This window comes from Nothoprocta perdicaria, unplaced genomic scaffold, assembly GCF_003342845.1.
Source record: "Nothoprocta perdicaria isolate Ctin4 unplaced genomic scaffold, notPer1 scaffold_3, whole genome shotgun sequence".
NCBI lineage: Eukaryota > Metazoa > Chordata > Aves > Tinamiformes > Tinamidae > Nothoprocta > Nothoprocta perdicaria.
The window spans coordinates 137334-154583 of record NW_020455532.1 but is presented as its reverse complement, the minus strand read 5'-3'; the positions used below and the strand labels follow the sequence as shown (position 1 = coordinate 154583).

Below are 17250 nucleotides of genomic sequence, written 5' to 3'. Positions count from 1 at the left end.
CCGGGCCGAACCGGGCCGGGCGGGCGCACCGTCGGGTGGGCCGTGCTGCAGTGCAGGCCGCTGCGGGCCGGGGGCTGCAGGGCGGTGGGGGGCGGCGGGGCCGGCYGGCCCTGCAGAGCTGGGGTGGCCACGGAGCTCACGGAGCTTCGGCCTGAAAACTCCCCTGGGCGTCCCCGAGAGCCCCGCACTCTGCAGGGACATGCCCAGCCTCAGGCTCCCGATGCGCTGGGAAGCGCAGCAGCCTCTTCTGCAGGTGTTTCTGTGAGACGCAGGAGCGGGTTGGAGCCAGGCAAAGGTTACGATGTGCTTGGGGAGACCTTCAGTCTCTCTCTGAGTCCCCCTCACTCCCCTGCCAGGTCCCCTCACCATATCCCCTCACAGGGTCTGTTGAAAACTCCAGCCAAGAGGGGAGCCGGAGGGGACAGCTGGACCTGGCACATGCGGTAGAGGTCTTTGGCTGCCTGCAGTGGTGTGTTGGGTGCAGCCCCTTGCAGTGCTTTTGCTGCTCCTTTTGCTCCACTGATTTGACTGTTTGTTTGCTTGTTTATTCGTGGTTCCACTCAAGGTCAGGGCTGGCAGGGCTCTTCTGGGGACACCTTGCCTGAACGGGTCAGTCACACTGGCCCATTAGCAGTACCCCTTCCTGGACTTTGGCTGTTGGTGCAATCCAGCATGAGGCTCTGTTCTGCTTATTGCATGTCCATCCCAGCAGTGCTGGGCTCCTTGCAGACAGGGATAGCTGGTTTACAGGCTGCATTTCTGGGATCTGACCGCATAGCTGGTTTACAGGCTGCGTTTCTGGGGTCTGACCGGGAGCTTGGACATAGTGCTGTTACCGATGGACCACACAAATCTTCCCTGGGGCACTAGATGATCCCTTGGGAGCCCAGGGATGCAGGGCTGGAGGAGACAGGTGCCTTGCAGGGCTACAGGGAGCACTGGAGTCTGTGCAGGAGAGATGCACTGCAGGAATCCCCCCCCCATTCTGCACTGTGCCGGGGGGCTGGAGAACACTCCCTGTGCCTGCTGCCAGGCAGGCTTTTGGTTTCCCTTGCCCTGCCAAGGGTCTCCTGGAGCTCCCTGCACCTCCCTGGTGTCTGGCAGGGGCTGTGGACACCTCGAGCAGGGGGTTGAGCTGAGGCATCCTGGCCCTGGCAGCAGAGATGCTCCCCCCTCTTCCAGGCCCTGCACCAGCTGCTGGGCTCCCAGGGACTTGCTGAGAGCAGCAGAGTTGTGTCTGAAGAAGCCCTTGGTGCTACTTGCGCCCTTTCTAACCTAAAGGCCAAGCAGCAGCTGCCCTTCTGCCCAGCCCTTCCCTGTACAGCCCAGCTCTTCACCAGGGCTGGAGAGGCCCCAAMATTGGCAGCCGCACAAGAGCTGGGGAAGGAAGAGGGTCCCCTGGGGCAGCGATGGGGCAGGCACAGCTGCTGTCTGCAGTGTCCAGGCTGAGCATTTGCGTTTGCACCACGCTGCCCCTGCCCAGCACAGAGGCACCCGCCWGGGCCAGGAAAGGGGACCCAGCGATGAGGGGGAGCTTTGCTGCAGCTCGAGTCCACAGCCATTTCCACGGCAAAGATCTGGCTATCAGAGAAGATGAGAAGCTGTTTAAATGCAGCCATCCAAAGTGCCTGTGCTAGAAATTCTGAGCCTGCAGGGCCGGCTGATCAAAGAGAGGATAATCCTGGGTTTAGGAAGGAAGAGGATAGGTCTGAAGAAGCAGTTGGTCCAATTTGGGTCAGGCTGTGAAAGAATGCAACCCAAAAGGCCACTCAGTGTGCCTGCTGGCTGCAAGGGAGAAGTGCAGCCCTGGGGAAGGGCAGCCTCCTGCCCCACTGCTGCGCTGCGCCCCGGGGCCTGGCGCTGCTGCTGGCGCCAGCGCCGCTCCCGCTGCTGGCACTGCCCCTGGCCAGGGGGGTCTGCTTGAGCCCCTGCCTGCGGCTCTGCCCGCCGGGCGCCTCACCCAGCACAGAGGAAATGCTGAGACCCAGCAAAAGGGCTGCAGCCCCGTGCAAAGGCACCAGGTGCCCACTTAGGTCCTCTTGGCCATTTCATCTGCCTTGGACACCTCCAGGCCCGCAGAGCCAGGACCAGTGAGCATGCAGTCTGGTCCCTGTGATGGCCAGGCAGGAACAGAAGGACTCCCCGGCCAGGTGCTCCAGCAAAATGGCAGCAGCTGGGAGCATCAGTGCTGGGCGCTGAGCTCGTCGTGCCCCGCAGCTTGCACAGAGCTGCCGGAGCTGCGCAGTGACCCTGGGGCTGCTCCTTGCAGACAGCAATGGGCAGAGTCCCAGGGAGCTGGAGGAGGCTGCTTGCCAGCCAGTGCCATCGAATGCTCTGGCAAAAGTCAAGGTGCCCTGGGCTCCTGGGGATGAGCTCTGAAGCATCCCTGTGGCCCGGGCACCTTGAGCGTGGCTGGTGATGGTCTCACTGCTTCCCACCCTGGGGCTCGGCGGCTGGGGCTGAGCTGGGGCTTGTGGGCACCAGTGCTCACACGGGCCCCATCCCTGGCTGGGGGCACCTGCAGTGGAGCTGCTGGTGCCGGGCTCAGAGCAGAGGGCTGGAAAGGGCTGGAAGGGCTGGAAGGGCTTTCCGGGTCTGCACCGCAGCGGGGCGGAGGATGCTGGGCAGGGGACACAGGGCAGGGAACTCCAGGCAGGAGACAGCATCTGGGCACTGCATCCCCTGGGGACAGAGGACGGCAGTGGCAGAGCAGGGAGCTGTGYGGGCTCCCGCAGAGCACCCCGGCCGCGGGTGCAGGGCCTGCAGCACAGGGCCCTGCTGGCTGCAGCAGGAGTGCTGACCTGCCTAACTGGTCCCGGAGGCTTGCACCCCTCTTTCCTCCTTCCCTTGGTGCTTAGCACCCTCCACCAGCAAAACTGGTGGTTTCCCAGACTTCCCAGCCCAGTTTGGGGCTGAGCAAGGAGCTACTGGGGGACCGAACCCTGACGCTGCTGCCCTGCAGGGCGGGCACAGCCAGCAGTGGCCCCACATGTCTGCCCCCCKGAATGATGCCAGGGATGAGGCTGGGGGCTGGTGGGGATGCCCGGCGCTGGGCGGGAGGGCAGCCCCGCCGCACGAGGAATGATGCGATAGCCGCACCGGGGCTGTTGTTTCCCTGCCAGCAGCCCGGCCGCCAGCCCTTCCAGCTGCCGCAGCAAATTAAAAGGCCGATTCGCGCTGAGTGATCCCCAGGGAGGGGGGAGGCGGCTCGCGCGGCATCCAGCCTGGCTTGCTCGGCTCCTCTCTGCTCCACTGGCCATAGCAGGGCTGCCCTGGGCCWCTACCCCCGCTCGGCCATGTCCCGGTGCTTGTGACACCCTGTCGGTGCAGCGGGTTTGTGTGCTGTGCTGCCCATGGGACCGCTGTGTTGGTGTGAGGGTACGGGGTGGCCACGCTCTGGGACAGGGTGTCACCCTCGATGGCTCTGTGCCCAACATGGATCCTACTGGGAGCTGCTGAAGGGGCTCAACGGTCAGGCTGCGGCAGAATGGGCTCTGTGGGAGCCTGGAGYGTGGCCGGCACCTGGGGTCCCCCGCCATGGCACTTAACCCCTTCACACCCTGGCGCCGGGGGAGCACGATGAGCCATGGGTTGTGGGAACCCAGCGGTCCCAGAGGCTCTGGGGTAGGGGGCCGCTGTGGGGCTGCTGTGGGCCAGTGCTGTGTGAGCAGAGGTGCTGCATGGAGGGACCACGAGTCGGCATCGCGGGACTTGTTGTGGAGGGCAGGGGCAGCCTGGCAGTGCCGGGGCAGCGTGGCAGGACAGGGGCAGCGTGGCAGGACAGGGGCAGTGCGGCAGGACCGGGGCGGCATGTTTGGACCGGGGCAGTGTGGTTGGATAGGGGCAGCCTGGTTGGATAGAGGCGGTGCAGCAGGACCAGGACAATGCGGCACCCAGGGGACATCGGGGCCACGTCAGGGCTGTCCGGGGCCGGGCGCCTGCGGCCGGGCTGCCCAGCTGGGCCCTTACGTAAGAGCCGTGAGAGCCAGAGCTGGGCTGCATGTCCGCCTGGCGCCCGCCAGCGTTGCCATGGAAACCAGTCCGGTGATGTCGGTGGCCCGGTACCGCACACCGCACACCACGCACCGCACACCATGCACCAACCGCCGCGCGCCGCGCACCGTGTGCCGTGCAAGGCGCTGGCACCCTGCAGCACCCGCGTTCCCACATGCGGAGCRTGGAGCCCCCCGGGAGCGCAGCGCAGCCCAGCCCCACGGCACCCAGCACGTGCCTGGCCCCACGGYGCCCCACAGCATCCTGCGGCACCAGCCCCTGCCAGCGCCGTGGGCGCTCACACGGGGCCTGCAGCCAGCGCTGGCTCTGCGCCGTCCCGCAGCGATGCTGCCGCGCTGCGCCGGGATGCCCTGCTGCCGGCCAGGACGGAGTCCCCGTGTGCGTGGTGTTTACTGAATTTGGGTGCTTTCCCTAGAGCCCAGCGGTGATTTTGAGCGTGGCGAGCGCCAGACGCGCGTGCAGGGTGTTACGTAATGCGAGCTCCGTGCAGCGCGTCTCAGCGCAGCTGGGCTGTGGAGCAGCGCGCGGCTCCGAGCTGGCAGCAGCCTCGGGCGGGAAGAGCCATCGGGCTGGCAGCGGAGCCAGGGCTCTCCTGCGGGCAGTGCTGCCCAGCACGGTGTGGACCAGTCCATGCGGCCACCCTGGCTGTGCTCCCCACACTGGGAAGTGGGGCTGGCCCCAGTCTCTTGGTTCCCTCCTTGTGGTTCTGGGCCCCGCAGTCCMCAGCCCTGTGGCCACCACTGCTCCCCTTTGCCACCTTTGCACAGTCAGAAGGTCCCTGTCGCCAGGTTGGGAAGCGTTTTGCCCCTCTCCTGCTGCCACGGCACCAGAGGGTGCCAGTGCGTGGGTCCCCTCACCTGCGGCGCTGGTGAAACACTTCCCAACCGTCCGGAAATGGTGTGTGTGGCGGAGGGGCTGGCAGAGCATGAATCACTGCCTCGCGCCGGCACAGCAGCTCCAGTGGCTCCGAGCATCCCCTGCGTGAGCCACACAGCGAGCCGGTGGCCTTGGAGAGCGCAGCCACGGCGGAGCCAGCTCTGCCTTAGCCCCTGCCCAGCTCGGCAGACTCGAGCCTACCCCTCGCCGGCACTGCAGGGGTGACCAGCCCTGTGCTGCTGCTCCAGGCCCGGGCTTGGCAGAAGGGGTTTAACCCTGGGCAGAGCTCAGACCCACTCCCAGAGCGGTCCCAGCCACGTTGCTGCAAGGTGGAGCAGTGCCCATTGCCCGGGGCGGCATCGCCCAGGGCCACCTGCAGTGGGGCAGCCCCCCGGCTCCGTCCTCCCGCGGACACCCCATGGGCATCAGCCGCCTCCCCCAGCACCGGCCTCCCTCTTCCTTCCCCCTTCCCTGGCTCCACCACCGCGCTGAGGAATGCGCCACTCTGGCAGCATCCGTGCTGGCTGCTGCTTTATTTCCAGCCTGATTTATTTCTGCTGCTCTGCAGCTCTCTGCTGCTTTCGTTGCTATTAAGCCCGACTCCCACGTTCCTCAGAGCGAGGTCGTTAATGCAGCGAGGTCGTTAATGCAGCGAGGCCGTTAATGCAGCGAGGTGGTTAATACTGCGAGCCTTGGCGGGTCCTTCCCCGCGCCTCCCTGTGCTGCCGGCAGCGGCCGTGCCGCCCCGGGCCGAGCCGGGGCTGCTCCAGCTGCATCCTGGTGCTGCGGGCTCGTGTGGGGCAGCCGGGGAGCCGTGTCTGCCAGCGCGGCCGCGGGCCACACCGCCCCACGGCCACCGCGCCGCCAGCCCCCCGGCACCAGGGAATGATTGCTGCCATCCCGGGGGGGCGGCCAGGCCGGTTCCCCCCGGATCCACACCAGTCGCTCCGCGGATGCGCTCGGGCGGGCCGCGCTCGCTGAGCCCAGACGCGCAGGGCAGCGCAGGCTMCCAGCCAGGTCCCCCGGCCGGCACAGGGTGCGCTCAGCGCTGCCTCTGCCTCTGCAGGCGATGGCAACCCCAAGGAGAGCAGCCCCTTCATCAACAGCACGGACATGGAGAAGGGCAAGGAGTACGACGGCAAGAACATGGCCCTCTTTGAGGTAGGGCTGGCTGATGGCGGGGCACGGACACGCGTGGCAGGCCGGGGAACCCGCATCCCGCTGCCAGGATGTGCTGGGGCCAGGCTCCTGTGGGGGACCAGTGTGGGACCCTGGAGGGATGTTGGTGTCCTGGCCGGCTGCCCTCACCCCAGCTCTGCTCCCAACAGGAGGAGATGGACACCAGCCCCATGGTGTCGTCCCTGCTCAGTGGGCTGGCCAACTACACCAACCTGCCGCAGGGCAGCCGCGAGCACGAGGAGGCCGAGAACAAYGACGGCGGCAAGAAGAAGCCAGTGCAGGTGGGGGACACATGAGACTTGCAGCCCCTCTCTCCTGTCCCCTGMATTCACAGTCCTGGTGCCGCGCTCCCGCGGGGAGGCTGAGCCCGTGGGAGGGCGGTTTTAGCCCTGGCTCCCTGCAAGGAGCTTTGCAGGAGCAGCAGGACCTGCTGCTGGGTGCAGAGCTCTTGCCCCAGCCCGCTCGCCCTAGCCCTGCTCTCTCTGCCCATCCTGCCGGCCATGCTGTGCCAGGCCCGGCCGCTGCTCACGGTGCCGTGTCCTCCACAGGCGCCGCGGATGGGCACCTTCATGGGCGTCTACCTGCCCTGCCTGCAGAACATCTTCGGGGTGATCCTCTTCCTGCGCCTCACCTGGGTGGTGGGCATTGCTGGCATCATGGAGTCCTTCTGCATGGTCTTCCTCTGCTGCTCCTGCGTGAGTGCCGCTGCCGTGCGGGGACGGGGACGCRCTGTGCGGGGTGCAAGGAGCAGGGCAGCTCGCGTGTTACGAGCTGGTGCTGCATATTCAGGAGCTCCTGCCCCAATTACTGCCAGGAGAAACCTTCAGCATCCTGAAGGAGCTGGGAGTAAAGCAGGGGTTTAGCTGTGACCCAGATGGCACCGCTGGTGGCGGTGGAGGGGCAGAGGTGCCGGCATGCAGGGGCTGCCATTAGCCCAGCTGGACTGTCTGCCCAGGCACCCCACGAGCCTGCAGCCCCCACAGCGCTCATCCCCTGCAGGGGCTWGGGCCCTTCCGGCCTGGCCTGTCCCCCGCCGTGGGCCCAGGGATCCCCATGTCCTGCCGTGGCCCTGTGGGCCCCACATCCTCCCTGTGCCAGGGCCCCACTCCCTCCTGTCCGGTGTGGGGCTCTGCCCAGCCCTGACGCTGCCTTCCCTCCCACAGACCATGCTGACGGCCATCTCCATGAGCGCCATCGCCACCAACGGCGTGGTGCCAGGTAGGCACGCGGCCGCGCCTCCCCGGGGCGAACGGGGGGCTCTGCCCGGGCGGGGGGCTCCGTGCACCCCCAAATGGGCAGGAGGGAGCATCCTGCCTGCRCCGGGTGCAGGTGCTGCTGACAGCGCAGCCCGTCATGGGTCCCCTTGCTGGGACAGCGCCACAAGGGCAGGTGGCTCCACAGCCACCGCTGCTCCCCGCACCAGACTGGGAGCTGCGGGAGCAGCAGGCAGGAATGAGGTGCCAGCCGCGGGGCTGCTCCCTGCACGGGACGGGGACACCCAGGGTGCCACTTGGTGTCACCCCGCAGCCCAGACCCCGTTGCACGGGGCTCCCTTCCCTGGCCTGCTGCCGGTTGCCGCATGGGCACAGCGCTCACAGCCCGTGCAGGGTTAATTGGAGCCATTCATCATTCTGCCAGCCGGGACCGCCCAGCTCTAAGGGCTCCGCTGGGAGCAGGAACCTTGTCCCTGGGGCCCGCGCCTGCCTCCACGTGCAGGGATGTGTGTCCTGCCGCTGCTGCTAGCTCCCAGCAATGTCTCTCTGGGTGGCTGAGCCCCAGCAGCTGCTCCGTGCGGGAGCACGTGAGGCTGCGGAGACACTGGCTCCGTCCTGCCCTCCGGACACCTATTCGGGACCAACCGCGGCTTCTCCTGGCAGCTGGCGGCTCCTACTACATGATCTCGCGCTCGCTGGGGCCGGAGTTTGGCGGGGCCGTGGGGCTCTGCTTCTACCTGGGCACCACCTTTGCCGGCGCCATGTACATCCTGGGCACCATTGAGATCCTGCTGGTGAGCACTGCGCAGCGYGAGCGCCGGCACCGCCGGCCACCCTAGGGCAGGAGCCGCCGGCGTCATAGCCGTGCCTCTCTTGCAGGCCTACATCTTCCCAGCCATGGCCATCTTCAAGGCGGAGGATGCCAGCGGCGAGGCGGCGGCGATGCTCAACAACATGCGCGTGTATGGCACCTGTGTGCTCACCTGCATGGCCACCGTGGTGTTCGTGGGGGTCAAGTACGTCAACAAGTTCGCCCTGGTCTTCCTGGGCTGCGTCATCCTCTCCATCCTGGCCATCTACGCCGGTGTCATCAAGTCGGCCTTCGACCCGCCGAGCTTCCCGTGAGTAGCACGTCCCAGGGCGGTGTTGGGAGCCCCGCGCAGCAGCTGAACCCCTGCTCCTGCCCCGCCAGGATCTGCCTGCTGGGCAACAGGACCCTGTCGCGCCACGGCTTCGACCTCTGCACCAAGCTTGTGGTGGAGGGCAATGAGACGGTGGGCTCCAAGCTCTGGGAGCTCTTCTGCACCTCCCGCTTCCTCAACGCCACCTGCGACGAGTACTTCAGCATGAACAACGTCACGGAGATCGAGGGCATCCCCGGTGCTGCCAGCGGCCTCATACAAGGTGGGCACGCGGCGGTGCGGAGCTGCGGCCGGCACACGTTGCGTGGTCACGGCTGCTCTGGTCCCATGTGCCGCCCACGGCAGCACCGGGCGGGTAGTGCTGGTGGAGCAAACGCGCCGGCTGCYGGTGCATGCGGTGCATGCGGTGCATGTGGTGCAAGCCAGACTGCCAGGGAGAGAGAATCGTCCCGGGGCCGGAGACAAGAGATGCTGCCGCGGTTTCCGGCCCTTGCGAGGGGTATTGATCTGTGGTTTCACAGGAGAAACGGCCCCAGGGGGGCCCTTGTCTGTGCTGGGAGCGGAGCTCGTCCACGAGCCCTGGAGAGGGGCCAGGGCCCGGCGGCCGTTCACGTTTGCTGGAAGGAGCCGCGCTGACCCACTGCAGCGCTGGTGCGCGGGGCTGTCAGCAGCGCACGGTGCTCCTGCAGTGCTGCGGTGTTTGCAGGGAAGGGCCATGGTGGGGACATGCTGGAAGCAATCTGGGGACGGTCCCRCAGCCAGGACCCCCGCCTGTCCCCCGGGAGCAGAGGGGCGGGCGGTGGGCAGGTAGAGCAGGGCTGGTGCTTGTGCTGCTGCCCGTGCTGTGGCGTGCGGGGACAGCGCAGCCACGTGGGGAAAGGCTTCGCTGAGCATGTGGCCCYGGGGCTGCGGCTGCCAGGCTGCATCAGGGTGCTCGGGAAGGCATTTGCTCAGTGCTCAGGTGGCTCTTGACAACTTTTCCTGCTCTGGTCCAAAGTGGCAGATAAAGAGGCAGGGAGAAGCGTGTCCGTGGCGGGAGCACRAGCCGTGGTGGCAGCAGGAGATGCTCGGCCATGGGGGCTGCCCCAAACGCCACCAGTGTCATCTGGGCGCACAGCGAGCGGGGTCYGGGACCGCCAGCCCTGTTGCAGCCGTGCCGGCAGCACTGGTACTGCAGCTGCTCCAGCTGCTCCTGCGGAGCTGCGGCCAAGGCAGCACGGGAGGGCAGCTAAGCCTGTTACATCAGCCTGGACTCGTAATCCCATCAAAAACATTAGCAAGTTCCTTTGACACGATCCACTTTCCTTAAACCTGGGTTGATCAGCATTAATTATATTACCCTCTTAATTATTTGCTGCTGGATTCCCATGTCAGCTGCTCTACTATCTTGCTGGGAAGGGTGCCAGTGGCAGGACCCCACCTGCTCTGGCTGCCCTGTCCCCCCGGCCCAGCCAGGGGCTCCCGCACTGTCTCCTGAGCTCCCGCGTCCCGGTGCTCCGGTGTTCGTGCGAGTCCGTGACTGGATGGGATGCAGGCGAGCGGGCTGCACGCCCGATGGGCATGGCTGCAGCCAGGTGCAGGCGGGCGGCCTGTCCATCCCTGGGCACCTTGGGCTCCGTCCCGTCCTCACAGCTGCCCCGTCTCCGCTCCCGCGCAGAGAACCTGTGGAGCTCCTACCTGACCAAGGGCGTCATCGTGGAGAAGCGGGGGCTGCCCTCCGTGAGCCCCCCCGACACCCCCGTGGACATGGACCAGCCCTACGTCTTCAGCGACATGACCTCCTACTTCACGCTGCTCGTGGGCATCTACTTCCCGTCGGTGACGGGTGGGTGCACGGCGCGTGTCCCCGCACGTGTTCCCACGGGTGCCGCCGAGCCCACGTGCGGCTGCCGCCCTCCTTGCGGAGCAGCGCGGCGCCGGCGGCGCGGGTGGATCAGAGCCCGCGCCGCCCACGCAGCGCCCGCGCTGGCAGCGCTGACACCTCCGCGCTGACGATGCCGACGGGGCCGTATTTATAGCATCCCCGTGGGAGCAGAGCCCCCTCCGCCCGCGGTCCCCGGGAGGCTCCCGCGCCGCCCTCCCCAGCAGAGCCGACCTTGCACGGCATGGGGATGGGGATGRGAATGGGGATGTGGGGATGGGGTTGGAGCAGCAGGGTTCTGGGGGCTGTGGAGCTGCTCTGAGCCCAGCACCTTCCCACTCAGCACCTTCCCTCCCGGCTCTTCCCCACTGCCGGGTCAGCCTTTCTGCAGTGGCTCACTTGGGCTGRGCTACAGGGAGCCGCCTCCCTGCTGCGGGACCCCTGCCCTGGCTCCAGGGCACCCGGCTGGTCTCCGCTGCCATGGGTGATGCCGCGGAACCRTCCCGTGCCGGTGGCCATCCCAACCCAACATCCTCTGCCTGGAGAGCCAAAGCCCCGCTCTTGCCCAGGCTGTTGTAATTACTATCCCTGCTTGAGCTAATTAAGGGCTGATGAGACAAGTCGCCTAAGTGAGGTTTGAGACTAATCCTTGAGCAGCCGCAGACTCTGGGTGAAGATGCGGGGCGGACGCAGGGGGCRGGACACGAGGGGCCCGGCGGCTCCGGTGCCGGGGGTTCAGCGGGGTCCGGGCTCGGTGTGCTGGCCGTGGCCCCACGGCAGCTCCCATCTCTCCGCAGGGATCATGGCTGGCTCCAACCGCTCAGGAGACCTGCGGGACGCGCAGAARTCCATCCCCACCGGCACCATCCTGGCCATCGCCACCACCTCGGCTGTCTGTATCCTTAGGGGACACGGAGGGGACAGAGCGGGTGGGTCAGGCAGGRCAGGGGACTTGAGGCAGGCGCGGGGACTTTGCATCGCGTGGGAGCTCCTTGACCCCGCGCAGACATCAGCTCCGTGGTGCTCTTCGGGGCCTGCATTGAGGGCGTCGTCCTGCGGGACAAGTGAGTGTCCGGTGGCGGCCCCGGGCAGGGGGACATGGAGGGACCTGGGCAGAGGAGGCACCGCCTGGAGCACTGGGGCTGGGACTGCCGCTGTGGAGGGATGGGGTGGGACGGGATGGAGAGGGGCGGGGGGGCATGGCATGTATGGGAGGTGATGGGATGGGATGGGATGGGATGGGATGGGATGGGATGGGATGGGATGGGATGGGATGGGATGGGATGGGATGGGATGGAGGGGATGGGGTGGGATGCACTGGATGGCAGGGGGCTGCCCTGGTGATGGGACAGGCTCGGGGGGGCCCACAGCCGGTAAGAGGCTCTGGGGAAGCTGCTGCTGCCTGTGGCCCCCCCCCGTGTCCCCCCCGGCGGTGTCTGGCGGCACCTCTGCAGCGGGGCTGCATGCAGGGATCTTGTTTGTCAACAGCGGAGCCGCCGGTGCCGCACGGTGTGGCGCCTGTGTAGGGCAGGCGCGCACCGTGCTGACGCTTCTGGGTCGCCAGCACCAACACAGGCTGCAGCCGTCGCGCGCGCCCTTAATTGCATTTCTCAGCACAGGGAATAGGGAGTCTGGGACAGGGGATGGGGGTGCACAATGCCGGCAGAACCTCTGGACGGAGCTGGGGTTGTGGGTGACACCAGCACCCTGCAGGTTCGGCGAGGCCGTCAATGGGAACCTGGTGGTGGGCACGCTGGCGTGGCCGTCCCCGTGGGTCATCGTCATCGGCTCCTTCTTCTCCACGTGCGGTGCGGGGCTGCAGAGCCTCACCGGAGCCCCCCGCCTGCTGCAGGCCATCTCCCGGGACGGCATCGTGCCCTTCCTGCGGGTAGGCGGCCCTGGAGCAGAGGAGCCTCCCTGTGCCCTCATCCCGATGGCAGCGGGCGGGTGGCCGTGGACACGGTGCGGGGGCAGCACTGGGCAAGGTCGGGATCGCGCCTGGCCCCCCSCCGCTGCCTCTGCGCCGCTTAATGTTGTATCCGCTCTCCCAAGACGCGTTTTTCGCAGCCTCGCTGCTCCAAATCCAAACCGACAGCTCCCCCCAGGGAAGAGCGGGCTAATTTTAACTGGCTCCCTCGCCCTGCCAGCCATTTCTGCGCGCTCGCTCGAGGAACGGCGCCTGCCTGCGCCGCACGCAGCTGCACACGCAGCCAGACGCRCGGCCAGACATGCATCTGCGCTCCCATTTGCACATGCGTCCAGACATGCATCCGGACATGCACACGCACCAGCACTCCCGGGGGGCACCGGGCTGCCGGTGCAGCTGCATTGCGCCCGCCTTGGTGCCCCCCGCCCCGACACTTGCCCTCCTGCCCCTCCAGGTCTTCGGCCACGGCAAAGCYAACGGGGAGCCCACATGGGCGCTGCTGCTCACCGCCTGCATCTGTGAGATTGGGATCCTGATCGCGTCCCTGGACGAGGTGGCTCCTATCCTGTCCATGTAGGCAGCGTGCGGGGGCCATGCACACCGTCGGCGAGCGGCGGCAGGGCCCCGTGTCCCYCTGCACCCCATAACCTTGTGTCCCTGCACCCCGGGCACGCGGGGGCCCTGCCGCTGCCGGCTCCTGCTGGAACGCGACTCAGCCCCTGTTTCTCCGCTGCAGGTTCTTCCTCATGTGCTACATGTTCGTGAACCTGGCGTGCGCGGTGCAGACGCTGCTGCGCACGCCCAACTGGCGGCCCCGCTTCCGCTACTACCACTGGTGAGGGCCACGCTGGGGCTGGTGCGGGCGCTGTGGGCACCATGGGCGCAATGGGGCGATGGGCACAATGGGTGCCATGGGCGGCGGGCACTCACGGTGCTGCTCTCCTGCAGGACCCTCTCCTTCCTGGGCATGAGCCTCTGCCTGGCGCTCATGTTCATCTGCTCCTGGTACTACGCGCTCGTGGCCATGCTCATTGCCGGCCTCATCTACAAGTACATCGAGTACCGTGGGTAGGTGCCGCCGTGACCAGGAGTCCTGCCGGGCCCTGGGCCCCGTCACTGGTGGCTCTGCGGTGACACATCCACGTCTGGTGCTCTCCACAGGGCGGAGAAGGAGTGGGGCGATGGGATCCGGGGCCTCTCACTGAGCGCTGCCCGCTACGCGCTGCTGCGCCTGGAGGAGGGTCCCCCGCACACCAAGAACTGGAGGTGAGGCCACGGCAGGGATGTGGGGGCGCCGCGCTCTGCACAGCTCCTGCTGCCCCCCGGGACACTGGGTGCTGGGGGCCGGGGTGCAGGGGAGCAGGGCTGCGTGGCGCAGGGGGCTGCGGGGCACCGGGGTGCAGGGCAGCGGTGCTGCACGGGCTGGGGTGCGGGGGCTGCAGCTCGGGGTGCAGGCACAGGGCAACCCTGAACAYGGGCCCTTCCTTGCAGGCCGCAGCTGCTGGTGCTGGTGCGCCCGGACCAGGAGCAGAACGTGGTGCACCCGCAGCTCCTGTCCTTCACCTCGCAGCTCAAGGCCGGCAAAGGCCTCACCATTGTGGCCTCCGTGCTGGAAGGGACCTTCCTGGACAACCACCCGCAGGCGCAGCGGGCCGAGGAGGTGAGCGCCCATCGCAGCCGCCCGCTCCCGGCCTTCCTGTGGCCACCGTGGCGGCTTCGCGGCCCTGCTCTGGCCCTGCGGAGCTGCAGCGGATGGGCGGGCGGCACGAGCATCGCAGTGCCRCTGCGCGCAGCCCGCCCCGCCCCGGGCCCAGCCGGGCGGCTCATTAATGAGATTAGGCGCTCGCGAGCAAACAGTCGCTCTCCCGTCAGACACGGTATAATTTCTCAGCGTAAATAACTCTAATTGCTGCCCTGCGCCGTCGCAGCCCTGGCACCGGGGAACCTCACGCACGGTGCAGCCATGCGCCAGCTCTGCTCGCAGCCCTGGAGCTGCCAGCATTGCACACACAGAGCATTGCACACGCAGTGCATTGCACACACCCCTGCACCCACATCCCACACCTGTACCTGCATTGCACAGCCGATGCTCTTCAAACACTCCACATCCTGCAGCCTGTACCCCTCATCCTGCACCCCACAACCTCCCTGCACCCATAACCTGCCCCCCACACCCTCATCCAGTGCCTTGCACCCTACACCCACACACTGCCCCATGCACCCAGCACGTGGCTYGGTGGCATCTCCGGCGGCAGCGTGCCAGGGCTGGCATCCCGCTGTCACTGACTGTCCCCTCTCTCCCGYGGCCAGTCCATCCGCCGGCTGATGGAAGCAGAGAAGGTGAAGGGCTTCTGCCAGGTGGTGATCTCCTCCAACCTGCGCGATGGCATGTCCCACCTCATCCAGTCCAGCGGGCTGGGCGGGCTGCAGCACAACACGGTGCTGGTGGGCTGGCCCCGCAGCTGGCGCCAGAAGGAGGACCACCAGACCTGGAGGAACTTCATCGGTAGGAAGGGGGCCGGGCATGCGCAGGCCCCGGGGCRCCCCAGGCCGGCCCCTGCGATGCGGCCCCTTCCCCTTGCAGAGCTGGTGCGGGAGACCACGGCCGGGCACCTGGCCCTGCTGGTGGCCAAGAACGTCGCCATGTTCCCGGGCAACCAGGAGCGCTTCTCCGAGGGCCACATTGACGTCTGGTGGATCGTGCATGACGGCGGGATGCTCATGCTGCTGCCCTTCCTCCTGCGGCACCACAAGGTAGTGCCGGCGCTGTGGGCCGGGACCAGTGGCCGGGCTGGACCCCGCTGGGCCCACACCTCCCTCCTYGCAGGTCTGGCGCAAGTGCAAGATGCGCATCTTCACAGTGGCACAGATGGACGACAACAGCATCCAGATGAAGAAGGACCTGACAACCTTCCTGTACCACCTGCGCATCACCGCAGAGGTGGAGGTGGTGGAGATGGTGAGCGCCAGGACGGGGGTGCAGGCTGCGCCCTGGGGCATGGGGGATCCTGCCAAGCCCTGCTGCAGTGACATGCAGCGCTGCCAGGACAGCGGGGCTTGTTGGGCTCTGGGGACACACAGCCCCATGGGGACACAGGGGCTGTGCAGTGGCAGCTGGGCCGAGCTGGGGAGCTGCTGGTCTGGCCCCACGGTGTCTCATGTCCCCCTCCCGCAGCACGAGAGCGACATCTCCGCCTACACCTAYGAGAAGACCCTGGTGATGGAGCAGCGCTCCCAGATCCTCAAGCAAATGCACCTCACCAAGAACGAGCGGGAGCGGGAGGTAGGTTGCGGCGGGCTGCTGGGTGCTGCTCCTGCGCCCATCTCCGCCAGCCACCCCCTGAGCCCATCCCCATGCAGATCCAGAGCATCACGGACGAGTCTCGGGGCTCCATCCGGCGCAAGAACCCGGCCAACACGCGCCTGCGCCTCAGCGTCCCCGAGGAGCAGGCAGGCGATGGCGAGGAGAAGCCGGAGGAGGAGGTAGGAGGCGCGCGGGGGGTCCCGCTGGCCCCGCGGCCCAGCCTGCACGCTGCCGGCCACCTCCTCTGCCGCAGGTCCAGCTCATCCACGACAAAAACGCCACCACCTTCTCCAGCAGCTCCCAGTCCCCAGGCGACGAGGTGGAGACAGCCCCGGAGAAGGTGCATCTCACCTGGACCAAGGAGAAGACTGTCGCTGAGAAGAACAAGAGCAAGAGCCCCGTCAGCCCCGAGGGCATCAAGGACTTCTTCAACATGAAGCCGTAGGGTCTCACCCTGCCTGGCTGCATGCCGGAGAGCCAGGGGGCTGTGGGGCAGCGTGGGGCTGGGGGTGCTGGGGCCACAGGCTCTTGCCACAGACTCATCTCCACTCTCTTTCTCTCCTGCTGCCACCACTGTCACTCCGGGCAGAGAGTGGGAGAACCTGTAAGTTGGGCTCAGTGGGGTCCAAGGGACAAGGGGCCCGGGTGGCCTCGTCCCCATCCCTCACACACTGTGCTCCCAGGAACCAGTCCAACGTGCGGAGGATGCACACGGCTGTGAAGCTCAACGAGGTGATCGTGAAGAAGTCCCAGGACGCCAAGCTGGTCCTGCTCAACATGCCAGGGCCACCCCGCAACCGCAAAGGCGATGAGAACTGTATCCTTCCTGTGCCATGGGACCCTGGGGGCCTGGGCACCCCAGACGCCTTGGGCAGCTTGCAGGCACTGCTCGGATCTCTGCAGCACTGGCTGCAGCTGCACGGACTGGCCGAGGTGCCACAGTGCTAGGGCCACGTGTGACGACTCTGGGCCATGTGCAACTGTGTTGGGGACACATGGTGCTGGTGTTGGTTGTCTGACAGTGCTGGGCAGCATCTGACTGTGCTGGGCCGTGAGTGACCGCGCTGTCATGTAGGTGCAGAGGTGCCTTGGGTCGCTAGGCCAGGTCAGTCTCTTTCACACGGAGCTGCTCCCGCTCCCCCATTCCCAGCTCACACGCAGCCCCCACCGGCTCCTGCACGTCTTGTCCCGGGGGAGGGGCTGCAGYTGGCTCCGCCCCCAGCCTGTGCCCGTGCAGCCCCCCCGGTCCCCACCCCGCTCCCGCCCTGGCCCCGGCCCCGGCTCCAGCCCCGCTCCTTGACTGTGTCTCCAGACATGGAGTTCCTGGAGGTGCTCACGGAGCACCTGGACCGCGTGCTGCTGGTGCGCGGCGGCGGCCGGGAGGTCATCACCATCTACTCGTGAGCCCGGCGGCCCCGCGCGCCCGGCCTGCCCGCCCGGCCTGCAGCCCCAGACCTTCCGGGAGCGTCAGCGCCAGCGCGGCCGCTCCTCCCCGCAGCACCGAGCACGGCTCTCCTTGTGTACATATAACTAGAGACAGTAGCGCGGGCTGCCGCCCGCAGCGCCGCCCACGAGGCCGCCGCTCGCGCCCGCCGGACGCTCCGCTCCGCATCTCGCCGAGACGCCGGTTTGCCGGGCGGGGCGGGGGGACCGCTCGGGCCGGGGGGGCACCGCTCCTCATCCCCCTCCCCGCTGCCCCGGGGCTGCCGCTGCCCCCCCGCTCGGGGCCGGGT

At 67.3% G+C, this 17250-nt stretch overlaps 1 protein-coding gene across 1 annotated transcript in view; it reads left to right on the top strand.

The window, feature by feature from the left end:
- Positions 1 to 16950, top strand: part of SLC12A5 (solute carrier family 12 member 5) — an 18166-nt gene extending 1216 nt beyond the window's left edge. Inside the window, exons 2-26 of the mRNA XM_026042143.1 lie at positions 5957 to 6051; positions 6219 to 6350; positions 6618 to 6764; positions 7233 to 7287; positions 7947 to 8077; positions 8163 to 8404; positions 8476 to 8687; positions 10083 to 10250; positions 11084 to 11182; positions 11293 to 11350; positions 12000 to 12174; positions 12668 to 12786; positions 12950 to 13048; positions 13162 to 13281; positions 13375 to 13479; positions 13705 to 13873; positions 14524 to 14719; positions 14798 to 14967; positions 15041 to 15172; positions 15389 to 15496; positions 15574 to 15696; positions 15771 to 15958; positions 16107 to 16121; positions 16201 to 16334; positions 16830 to 16950. Coding sequence (XP_025897928.1) covers positions 5957 to 6051; positions 6219 to 6350; positions 6618 to 6764; positions 7233 to 7287; positions 7947 to 8077; positions 8163 to 8404; positions 8476 to 8687; positions 10083 to 10250; positions 11084 to 11182; positions 11293 to 11350; positions 12000 to 12174; positions 12668 to 12786; positions 12950 to 13048; positions 13162 to 13281; positions 13375 to 13479; positions 13705 to 13873; positions 14524 to 14719; positions 14798 to 14967; positions 15041 to 15172; positions 15389 to 15496; positions 15574 to 15696; positions 15771 to 15958; positions 16107 to 16121; positions 16201 to 16334; positions 16830 to 16921 — 3284 coding nt within the window. The 3' untranslated portion in view covers positions 16922 to 16950. The remainder of the gene's footprint in view (positions 1 to 5956; positions 6052 to 6218; positions 6351 to 6617; positions 6765 to 7232; positions 7288 to 7946; positions 8078 to 8162; positions 8405 to 8475; positions 8688 to 10082; positions 10251 to 11083; positions 11183 to 11292; positions 11351 to 11999; positions 12175 to 12667; positions 12787 to 12949; positions 13049 to 13161; positions 13282 to 13374; positions 13480 to 13704; positions 13874 to 14523; positions 14720 to 14797; positions 14968 to 15040; positions 15173 to 15388; positions 15497 to 15573; positions 15697 to 15770; positions 15959 to 16106; positions 16122 to 16200; positions 16335 to 16829) is intronic.
- Positions 16951 to 17250: the final 300 nt, after the last annotated feature.